General features: G+C 41.8%; 1 protein-coding gene across 2 annotated transcripts in view; it reads left to right on the forward strand.

The window, feature by feature from the left end:
* LOC144828936 (uncharacterized) overlaps positions 1 to 12,103 on the forward strand; it is a 410,356-nt gene that overhangs the window by 39,064 nt on the left and 359,189 nt on the right. For both annotated transcript variants that reach the window (XM_078687588.1, XM_078687589.1), the window contains exon 3: positions 8,146 to 8,214. In XM_078687588.1, the coding sequence (XP_078543714.1) occupies positions 8,146 to 8,214 (69 nt within the window). The remainder of the gene's footprint in view (positions 1 to 8,145; positions 8,215 to 12,103) is intronic.

A 12,103-nucleotide genomic window follows, 5' to 3' on the forward strand; every position in this document is an offset into this window, starting at 1 on the left:
ATAGGTGCATGAGCCTTGTAGCCCTACAGTGTCTAAGCCAATTCTTAGACATTGTAAGTGCAGTACTGCCACTAAGAGTATATGGGGCTGGGAGTTTGTCATTACGAACTCCACAGCACCATAATGGCTTTACTGAAAACTTGGAAGTTTGGTATCAAAATCCTCAGCACATTAAACCCACTCTGATGCCAGTGTGGGATTTAATGAAAAATACACTCAGAGGCATCTTAGAGATGCCTCCTGAAAAACGACCAGCCTCTGGTGGGTTCCCTGACTGGTACACACCAGCCTGCCATCACGAGACATGTTTCTGGACCCGTAGGGTGGGAGCCTGAGCTCAGAAACAAAGCCTTTCCTGGGCGGAGGGGTTTAAACCTCCCCGGGCCACATCTGTGGCAGGGGAGCCTCAAGGGCCTTGCAGCCTTTGTAATGCGACCCCCAGCCTCTCCAGCTCTTCCCGTCTCCCATCCTTTTCGGCAGGAAGACAGGTGGGAAAAATTAGCCAGCCCAGAAGGTGTGCCCACCTCTGCCAGCCCCACCCCTCAGGTGGGGGAGGCGAGGTGAAGCCCACTCTTCAGTGCCCGCCATCTTGCAGAGATGGCAGGTGCTCTCCAATTAGGATTAGGGATTGGGCCCACTCCCCCATGTGGCGTGAGCACACCAAGGGTGTAGTCACCCTAAGGTCAGTAGCCCACTGGCTACTGACCTCGTAACCCCTAAAACTCTCCCTAAATACAGTATTTAGGGGGCAGCCCTGAACCAAGACCACCGATTCCCGCAACCTAAGAAGGGCGAAAGAAGACGCCCAGCAGGGGAGACTGCAGAGAATAACTGACTTGGCCCCAGCCCTACCGGCATGCTGCAGTTTCCAGAGATCCTGCGCCAAAAGTTGCCTTGTCCTGCAGCCAGGGAACTCCAGAACCCCTGGGAGGACTGACTTCCTTCAACAAAGACATGATCTCCTGTGAACAGCAGCTCCGTTCAAAAGAAACTCCCAAGACAGACTCTGAGCTTGCTGAGGACAAAGAAACCTGACGCTTGGAACCACCACTGCTCCAGTCGCCTACAACCCGAGTTCCAGTGGCCCACCGGTCCCAGCGAAGTGTCCCAGTGCTCCAGAAACCGAGTCCACCGCGGTTTGACCCATCCAGGACTCCCCAAAGTCGCCCGCAGCCTCTGCATGGATCCCCCAAACTGCGAGTGGCTCAGTAAGGTGAAATCAGACCTCAAGACACCCCTGCATCCAGCGGCCCTGCGCCCTGGAGAAAAGTACCTGAGGTGCACCTATGTCCCCGAGCCCTCCAACTTACCTCTCCAGCTGTTAGTTCCTCCCAGAAGTCTTCTTGGACCGAGCCTGCAGCTCCAAACCGAAAATTCTCATTGAAAACAACAGGACACCTGGCGACAAAACATCACCCTACACCCAGCCGCTGCTGCGGGCGCACTTTGTGTGCTAAACCGGATCCCCCTCTTCCCTGAGCCCAACACCAGTAGCTTTGCTCCCACAACCTAGTGGCCTCCTCATGAGCAGCTACCAACCGGAGGCTCCCTATTCCCCATTGGATAACATTGGGCCTGAGCACTCTGCACCCTGACCCCTTAGTGCCACTGATGGTGTTTTGAAAGTGCATTCTTGACCTTGGGGAACCCTAGTTCTAATCCCAGAAACCCAACCCCAAAGACCGAGTACTTACCTGGTAACCAATAACTGCATTTCTCTCCAGATGAAGGATCAGACTACACACCAATCGGACTGTGTTTGCATTGTTTGGTGATGACAGCCTGAGCTCGGTGTATACTGGTGCACTTCCCGAGCTCTTCTAAAGACAGGTATTTTTGTCCATTGAAGTACTGATTTGCTCAAGACTTGGACTAGTGTCCAAAGATGAAAAAGAAATCCTAAGTACCAAGCAGAAGATTGAAGACCGGATACCAGTCCATGGTCATTTGAGCAATTTGTCCTGTATTTAGCCCTGAGGAAGCCCTTTGGGGTGAATCTCATTGGCTGAGGCTGTGTGTATCCCTCATCCTGTGGAACTAATAAAGAAGAATCCTCCACACTGAAGACTCTGAAAGATTCGTCATTGATTGCATATTATATGTTTAGGTCTCGCCTGGGAAAAGCCCTGCGTGCGCGCGCGTCTCCTTCACGGGAGCCTCTGTGCAGTGCATGCAGTTCGTGGCTCACTGGCTGTAGCTGCCAGGGAGCAGCCCCCTCTGGCACTGATGCCGACAGCAAGCTTTCACCTCGCAGCCGGAGTGTGAGCACATATGACTGTAGCATGTGTGTGTGAACAGATGGGTGACAGGCAGCAGACGCCTGTCCGCGCCAGTGCGTGTCTGTCACTGTGTGTTTCTGTGTACCCTCTGAGCACTGTGTGGTGTGTTAGTGCGTGGAGTTGTCAGTGTCTGTGTCCAAACAGATATCTGTGTGCAGACGAGTGTGTGTGTGTGTGTGTGTCTTTTGGAAACTGTAATTCTCAGTGACTTTGCACATGTGCTTTTGTCTAGGTTTCAGCGTCAAGGAGTGTTTTTTTATCTGTGTGTTTTTCGGCACGTGCCTAACAGATTGTAGGTGTGTAGATATGATTGTGCGTGGATGCTGGTTTGGAAGTGGTACAGATGTGCTTGAGTGTCAGAGTGAACGTGTTGATGTACGCATGTGTGCATCTGATAATCTGTGTGAGCGTGTCTGTGTCCGTATACAGATGTGTTTGTGTGAGTGTCAGTATACTAATGTGTTTGCGTGAGCCTGTCTGTATCCGTATACAGAAGTGTTTGTGTTTCAGTATGTAGATGTGTTTGTGTGCGTTTGTCTGTATACAGATGTTTGTAGGCGTGTGTGTGTCCGTATACAGGCAGCCTGCGGTGCTCCATGCGCCTTTCTAGCTTGCATGTTACCCGGGGGCACAACAACAAAACTCGTAAACTCCACCTGCAAAACCGATCTCGATCTGTGCAGAACAGTGAGTTATGCCTCATTTTATTCCCACTTCTCGTATTTGGCAAGAGTGCTGTTGGGTTTAATAAAACTAATTTAGTGGGTTGTGTGAGTCCTTGTTAACGCACCCCTCCCTGCTCCATACGGAGTCTGCTGAGCCAGTCTAATATTACAATGGCCTAACAATCGACCAACCCTGTCATGAGGACGATATGCAGGCTAGGGTTTCATGTAACACAAAGCATTCTGGTACTTGTAGTGCCCTAAAGAGTCTACCCCCAAGGTGCTTATGCTATACCGGGTTTCAGACCGCCTCAAACCATGTTAGGCGTTCAATTCTCTTCCCGCCCCCACCCCTCCCTAAATATGTAATTGGCACATACTTGAGACTTTAAACAAGCGTTCACTGGACCTTGCCAACCTGTTAGTGTTGTACTCGATCTACTGTTGCGAATGTGTATTTTAGAAACGAAAAAAAAGTTGCCTTAATATAGTAGCCCAGTTGCTTGGAAACCGAAGGCCTGAAAGTAGCAACTTAAGAATGCTTACGCCCGCCGTCCCCTCACCGCCCAGCCTTTCAAGTAGATGTGGTCCGCAAAATGCCATCCCAGATGGGCCAGCAGCGCCAATGATTATACTAGTGATTGATGGTGTAAACAAAGTCATAATGTAAGTGGGACACTTACCAGGCATAATGTAAGTGGGACACTTACCAGGCATAATGTAAGTGGGACACTTACCAATGTATATAGGGAGTTACCCTTTCTGGCAGGAAAAGGATTGGGTCAACAATCTAACAAAAAGAGGGTTCCTTCTCCTGGAAGTCAGTAATGCTTAAGATCCCAACTGGGGGATGATTTGCAATAAAGGAATGGGTTGCAGTGTTACGATGATTACCAAATTTACAACTAAATATGTATGGACCATAAAGATATCATTAAAACCATGAGACATACTTTTTAGTTAAAACATTTTCATACATTTATTAGAATAAGTAATCTTAAGAAGTAGTATGTACAAATCATATACACAATTTTATTCACACATTTAAAAAAAGTTTTCCAAGGAATAATTAAAAAACATTTAAACCTTCACTGATTTGGTACTTGAACATAAACATTACATAATCATATTCATAAAACAATGAATTGTTACAAGAACGAAATTGTCGACGCGGCGTTTCGGTGCTTTTTTTCTATTCTGCACCTTCTTCAAGGACTCGTTCACAGCTTAATATTTTCCAGGTTTAGTCTTTCCTGATTTCGTTGTTATAGGTTTTTATGAGCACGTATACCTCTGCTCATGTTGCTTTCATTCTTTTCTACTTATATCTGTGATGTGTTAAAAAACTTTCCTCGGGTTTTGAAGAAAATGGACCAACTTCAATCCGATCCTATTTCCTTGATCGTTGTAGTAGTTGGGGGGACGCCTCTGGGAGCTACCTTATGCTATTCCGTCCACCACTTTCACTCTGTGTAGACAGGAATCTTTTTAGCGGTTAACTCTTGCATGTATTCATCATGGACTCAAGGGTCACTTTCTTTGAGCTTTTTTAAAATTAGCTGTTCACTTTCTAGCTGGTAGCTGATCTGCGTGGCGTCCTCCTCCTCCCAAGGTTGGTTTCGAAAGTGGTGGACGGAATAGCATAAGGTAGCTCCCAGAGACGTCCCCCCAACTACTACAACGATCAAGGAAATAGGATCGGATTGAAGTTGGTCCATTTTCTTCAAAACCCGAGGAAAGTTTTTCAACACATCACAGATATAAGTAGAAAAGAATGAAAGCAACATGAGCAGAGGGATACGTGCTCATAAAAACCTATAACACGAAACCAGGAAAGACTAAACCTGGAAAATATTAAGCTGTGAACGAGTCCTTGAAGAAGGTGCAGAATAGAAAAAAAGCACCGAAACGCCGCGTCGACAATTTCGTTCTTGTAACAATTCATTGTTTTATGAATATGATTATGTAATGTTTATGTTCAAGTACCAAATCAGTGAAGGTTTAAATGTTTTTTAATTATTCCTTGGAAAACTTTTTTTAAATGTGTGAATAAAATTGTGTATATGATTTGTACATACTACTTCTTAAGATTACTTATTCTAATAAATGTATGAAAATGTTTTAACTAAAAAGTATGTCTCATGGTTTTAATGATATCTTTATGGTCCATACATATTTAGTTGTAAATTTGGTAATCATCGTAACACTGCAACCCATTCCTTTATTGCAAATCATCCCCCAGTTGGGATCTTAAGCATTACTGACTTCCAGGAGAAGGAACCCTCTTTTTGTTAGAGTGGGACACTTACCAACTGTCAGGCCGGACTAAAACTACAGAATCCATGGTCTGTGGCAGGGCCGAACCCGGGAGGGTGGTAGGATTCCTGAGGCCCCAATCCCGCAGTGGCGCACTGGGGACTTTTGTACTAATTGCAGTGTTTGATCTGGAAGTGCATGAGCGCAAATGTTAGGGAGCAACATTGTAAAAAAAACAAGGGCATGAAAAACTTGGATATTATCGAATAGTAATGTATTGCAAAATACATGTAGCCTTTCATCCGCATGCGCATCACGCTCGCTTCCACACTAGTTGGACTCTGTTCCCACGTGTTATAAGGTCTGCTGTTTCCCCTGATACGACCTGTCTGCTTTCTGATCTGAAACCCATTCTACCGCTACAAGCACCATACCTTCCTTTTTGTTACCACTTTTTCTATGTGACATATAATTTGGGCACTCAACATGGAGGGTTTTAAATCGCAGCCCATGCCGACGACATTCTGATTTTCACAGAGGAAGCAGATATAGAAATCCCTGCTCTTCTTAACAAGCATTTGCAATGCAATAGGTCTTGCTTTTGCGAGAGTTTAAGCTATTCGCATTGCAAATGACAATGCCTTTTATTTGTTTTACAAACCAAAACATAAATAAAAGACATTGTCATTTACAATGCCAAAAGCTCAAACTTACGTATATGCGAGACCTATTGCATTGCAAATGCTTGTTTTTTTGTGTGCCTCTCTTTGCTTTTGTTTAAAAGACAGAGTACTTACCTGGTAACCAATAACTGCATCTCTCTCCTTAGGAATACATTGACTGTTTTAAGTGTGGAGTTGATTTGTATGGAAACCTGAAAAACTACAACTGTGCAAAATTTTTCTCTAGGAAATGTCCCAGTGTGATATTTAGGGGTATCACACTGAGTAGAAAAGGTAACTGAAAAGTAATCTGTACAGTAATTTTGAATCCTTGACTTACCTGTATTCCAAACGACTTAATTTGAACCTGCATTCAGTTGTAAACACTGCATAATATTTTGCAAAGCATTTATTTCACTTACCTGTGCCAGGCTTGGCTTGGTTCTAGAAATCAAATAAGTTAATAATATTTTTATACAAACAATTTGTCTGAGCTCCGTCTTGGAGTGTGTAACATCATTTCCTGATTGAGTGTGTACAACAAATGCTTAACAATGCCCTCTGATAAAGCCCTACTGCTTGCCCACACTAACACAAAAAGAGAGTATGGTGCTATCTACTTTTACCTCTGCCTACCTTTGGGGTTCCACTGGACTCTGCGTGTACTATACGTCATTTTGGTACAGTATATACAGAGCCAGCTTCTTAGAAGTACTATTTGGAGAAATGTGTATGCTGCTTCACCTGATAGTTACAGACATACAGTAAACTTGTGATTTTGCGTAGACAACAAAGTTAAGGTAGTTCTGTGTGTGGAGGATGTTCCCAGTTTTTTGTGTCTTGTTCCATGGTTACTTGCTGTTGTCATGGTACACCTCTGGCATACACTGACAATTGCAGCTTTCGCTATCCTTAGCAAAATCGGTCCATTCTACTTTTCTGTTAAAAAAAATAAATCTATATAGAGTTGGTGTATGGTGGCGAATTTGAAATAAGGTGCTTAGTGTCCTCTTAATTTACTCTGAAGTGAGAAACTGACCTGGGGAAAGGCCAGACTCTGCTATAAACATCAGGAAGTCCAGGAACTCTCCATTTACAGTTTCCCAAGGGTTGAAAAACAAACCTAGGAATTTACTAACTAGGCTACCAATGGAGAAAAAACTGGAAATTGTCTAAGTGGTTTGGAGCAGAAGACCGAAATTAACTCTAGAAAATCATTAGAGAGCTTAGAGATATTGGGAACAAATAATCCAATAGATAACCTATTGATATGTAAGTCGATCATTTTCATGTTACCAGTCATATCTGATGAAGAATTTGTTACAGAGCAATGTTTTGCATTGCTGGATAAAAGCATGACCAGGATTACAATCTTCATCCTTTGTGAAATCCTCACTCTATTGCTGATTGTCCTTAGGGGTCTCATACTACCACCAGTCCTACCAAGCCTCGAATACAACTATTGTCTACATGGAACCCCAGCAAAACAAACATTCCATATAAAACTATTGCATCTAGCCTCCTCCTTCGTCTAATAAGATTTGTCAATATCACACCAGTGCCAGTCACTCCTTTGGGTGTCATTTAAGCAGGTACTCCTTTTTATAACCATCAGCCTTTACCACAAGGAATTTGAAAGCCATACTTCATGCTTAACTCGCAACAAAAGCTTTCTTACCACCAGACTAGAAGACCCCTAAAATGGAATCTTGCTGTATTTTGCAAACTGTAATTTGTTTCGAGAATGGTCCCTGCATGGGCATTGCTTCACATTTATGTGGCTCCACATTCTAGATCAACAGAATCCACCTAGTGTACATTTTGGAAATGCAGAGGTTTTGAGACTTCTTTTCGACCTAAAATAGGGCCAAACCTGCACTTCATTTTTCCAGGTTGGTATCCTTCCAACCACAGCAGACCTTTTGAATCCCTCCCACTTTATCTTTAAGTATTTTGAAGCAGTCAAACCAACGCAAAGCTTCTCTGAATCAAGATCTGATCTTTTACATATGCTTAGTGTTGGTTTTTAGATAAGTAGTAATTTGAAGTGGACTATTTCACTGTTGAATTTCCAAAATGAACGTTTGGACTGGTTTGGCATGTCATTTGTATTGTAATTCTGAACAAATTTTCTTTTACTTCACGATTGATCACTTTGCAGTTTAGAAGTAAACTATGTGTAAATCTTCCTTTACTCAGCAGTTGCTCTTTTTAGCCATTTGATGAGGAGTCGTCTTTACTCTTTGGTTCTTAATGTGTTTATTATTACATTTACATTTATAGACCTGTGAAGTTCCCTGTCTCGATTTGATAACTCTTCAAGGACATTATCAAGGAGCAAGGCATAAAAAGGTAATGTTTTACAGTTTATTTTGTAGGTACGTTTATTTATAACAGGCTTTCATAGTTTAAAGCAATTTTAATTCTCAGAAATCCCAAACCTGTTTACAGATCTTAGTGACCTTTCATGATTAAAGATTCATGTAATTTCATGCCTTACTGATTGACTATGGGCATTATAATGAAAAGGGTTATTTCAACGGATTCACTATTTGCATATTTGAATCTCTCTTGCTTTTTATTAGCATTTTAATGCCCTTGAAGATGCAGGGTTACTCTAAATTGTGTTTAACTAATACATCCATCTTTTAAAATCACTTCATAGGAAAAATACTATGCTTCCCTTACCAGTAGTTTGTACGGAAAGGTATTTTGTTTTCAAAAGCTAGAAGAAGGATGAAAACTGCAGTGCTAATAAAAATTATTCCATATGTTGTTGGCCGTGAGTGCGCCGTCTGGGGGAGAAAAGGATGTTAGGAAGGTCCCTTTTATGAATGCTGAGAGTTTAACTATTTTAAAGCATGTTAAGACGGCATTATATGTTTCTGATGTTAGATATGTTTTGTAAAAACATGACTAGTGTTTAGAAATATCAAGTCGCAGAGAATGAAGTTTGGAGGAGTGACTGTACTTGGATGTTAGTGTGAATATTGCCTCTGTAGAATATAGGGACAAGGTAAAGAACTAGGTTGCCTTCGGCTAAAATTGGACACTAATTGACACTTTATCACCAATGCTTAATTTATATGCACTAAGTTATTGGGTGTGTGGAAATAAAGTTAGCCACTTGGGATGAAACATTGGTCAAGTAAGTCAGCTCTAAAGTTGTTGAAACAATGGAATGACCAAGACACATATGGCACATTGCGCCCTTTTAGAATTCCTTGTTTTCCTAGCCTAACCCAGGTGTATCAATCGTCCAGTTTTACATTAATTATGCGCTTTGTTTTTGCAAGTGGTGCACAAGACATACCGGTTGAGGCATAGGAGACTAGCAGTCCGCTATCTTTTTCCCCTATTATATCAAACTTCTTTAGGTATCCTCGACTCTTATAGAATATTCTATCCCTGGCATAGCAGGCATTCATCTCACGATCCTAGTCGCTCTGCTTTAGATATCCTGTGCGATTTCTCTTTTTGCCAGTAGAAGGCCTGGGTTAATCAGGAGTTTCTTATGATGTTGCTTCCCATTCTCTCCATATTTCCAGTATTACTATAAATGCCTGTGCCGCTTTATGAGCTACTTTGGTGTCCTCTAATCTTTTTATTACTCCCTTCCACACTGGTTGTAGCTTTGGGCCCTCCTTTAGAGTATGGAGTAAGTTACCATTCTGGCCACAGTTGCATAGGCACATGTCCTACCAGGTTCTGCCTTTTATGTCCTGGAGGACTCTGGTATGATACTATTGCTGTATTTTCAGTTGGATCTAGTGGAAATATGATTTTATTGATACTTCCTCCAATCTTCGTCGTCTAGTTCTCCATCAGTTTGCCAATGTGCCCTCAGCTGGTTCAGTGCATCCTGCTTATTTCTCATCAGTGTGTTGTAGTTGAGGGAGATTGCCTTTTTAGTCATGTGGCCGTCCAGCTATCTGCTTTCTAAGGGTAGCCTTCCTTGGTAAAATCTTTGCTTACAATGCATGGCATAGTTGGGAATATTTAACAATTGTGAGGGCACCGTTCCATATTCAGCCCTCTGCTAATCAAATGTCATGATACAGTTTGCAACCCTCACATCTAGTGTGCAGAGGACAATATCGCCCCATTTTTTCAAAACTGTTCTCGCCGCCACGGACCACGTTTTGTACTTGACGGGGGGATTACTATGCTCACCTGGGTAGTTTTTTAGTATTTTAGTGCTTTCTTTGCTATCCCTTATGCCTTCTTCGTATGTAGATCTTTCAAGGGTATATAGTGCTATCCGCGACAGACCATCTAGCCATGGTAGAGATTTTAGCAATCTGTTTATTGCTACGAAGAAAGCAGTTGGCAGAGCGTATGGGCTAGTGTATGGGATCTTCTGCAATATGTAGGTGAATCGTGGTAGTGCAATCATTTTAAAGATTGCCTTCCTTTCTATGAGCGAGAGTGGCTGTTGCGCCCTTCAATAATATTTTACAAACTTCTTTAAACAATGGAGTAGTGAGGCCAGGTTATCTTTGCAGGCCTTTCTCTAGTTATCCATAGTCCCAGGTATTTGAAATGTCTGTTTGCGAATTAATGGCATGTGGAGGAGTCTGGTCAATATCCAACTGCCCGTACGGAATATCTGGAATTTCTCCTATTTGATTCTCAGCCCAAATATTTCCCATACACCGCAACTGTACGCTATTTATGATCTGGGATATGCATTCAGTGGCTCTGTCGTAGTTTTTTCAGTGGTGAACCTGTAAGTCTTTTGCAGATTCAGTGTAATAACTATTTTATAGTCAATTCTCTACCTAATTGTTTCCGCTATTAGCTGTTGTAACAAGTGCAGCAGTGCTTGCAATTTTAAATTAAAGGTAATTAAAAAATATAAAGATCATGAAAAAGGGCAGTTGAGAACTTTTTTCATTTTGATCTTTTTGTTACTGCTTATATATGCTTGTAAATAACTTTTTTTGTGTAATGGCTTTTATAATTATGCCATTTTTAGCTTTGGTGGGTAATGACGCTTGCGCAATTTGTGGCTGGTCTGTTTTATTCAATGTCTCCTCTATAAGGGTCTTTGGCTTAGCCTCCTTCAGCCGTTCACATCTTTGTCTCTGTAACATTCTTCCATTGACTTGATTCACTATCAATCACATCTTGGATGACCTCAAAGCAAGTATGTTAGTCACCTCTTCTTTCTATTTACTGTTTGGGGGCTTCTGCCCACCACATTTGAAAAGTACACCTTTTCGTCATACTTTTAATCTTCCTCTAATTCATACATGTCATTTACAGTGCATCTTTTTTTTTACTGTTAGAATGGTTATGCACGGCAACGAGTTTTTATTATTGCTTTTGTCAGGACTCGACACAGAAGGTCATATCTATTGATTTGTATCAATGCTAGTAATTCCGTAAAGGGTTTTCCAGAATTGAAAAAAACCTTTTTTATTTTAGTTTAATGAAATAAGTCCGAGATTAGCACCTTTTTTTCCCCTGAGGAATAAAAACGTATTTTAATACATCTAGCGGATGGATCATTTAGTTTTAATTCTTTTTTGTATTCATTTTTTCTTCAAAGTCTACACTTTTTATCTTGGTCATTTTAAGCCTATTTTGAAACCTGCTTGCTTACACATTGAAACATCTCACTTTGGCAGGAGAACTGATGGCTTATTACTTTTGTAATTACTACCTATTTTACTGTCACCTATCTACTTAATTGTTTCTGCTATTAGCAGGATCATATGAGATTTGGACCAATACGTGATCGCATTTAGTTGTTGGAACAAGTGCAGCAGTGCTCGCATTTAAAGTAGGGGTCATTTAAAAAAAAATATTTGTTAGGGTCCAAATACATGTTTACTTTTGATAAGGGTAACAGAAAAAGAAAACCGACACATTTTGAAGTGGGCCCGGATGTATTTTACGGGTATAATTTTCCTCTTCCTCCTCGGGACTTGTGGCTAACAATTCAAAACTAAGATGTCACACATACTGTGTTATTTTGCTATGTGTAGCATTTATTATTAGATGTTCAGTTTTGTTCAGATAAGTAAACGTGTCACAAGGATGATCGAATATCATGATGCTGTTTGAGACCCTCACATCTAGCGTGATCGTCCCACCTTTTTCAAACCGGTTAACTCAGTCATGGACTAAGTTTCATACTTGACCTGGGGGGAGGAAAGGGGAGGGGTTGTCAGACTCTTTTTTCATCCCTTTTTTTGCGCCAGGTGGATATCCCAACTCTTGATTTGATCAGTCG

The sequence above is a fragment of the Lissotriton helveticus genome, chromosome 4_1 (assembly GCF_964261635.1).
Source record: "Lissotriton helveticus chromosome 4_1, aLisHel1.1, whole genome shotgun sequence".
In the NCBI taxonomy this organism is placed as follows: Eukaryota; Metazoa; Chordata; class Amphibia; order Caudata; family Salamandridae; genus Lissotriton; species Lissotriton helveticus.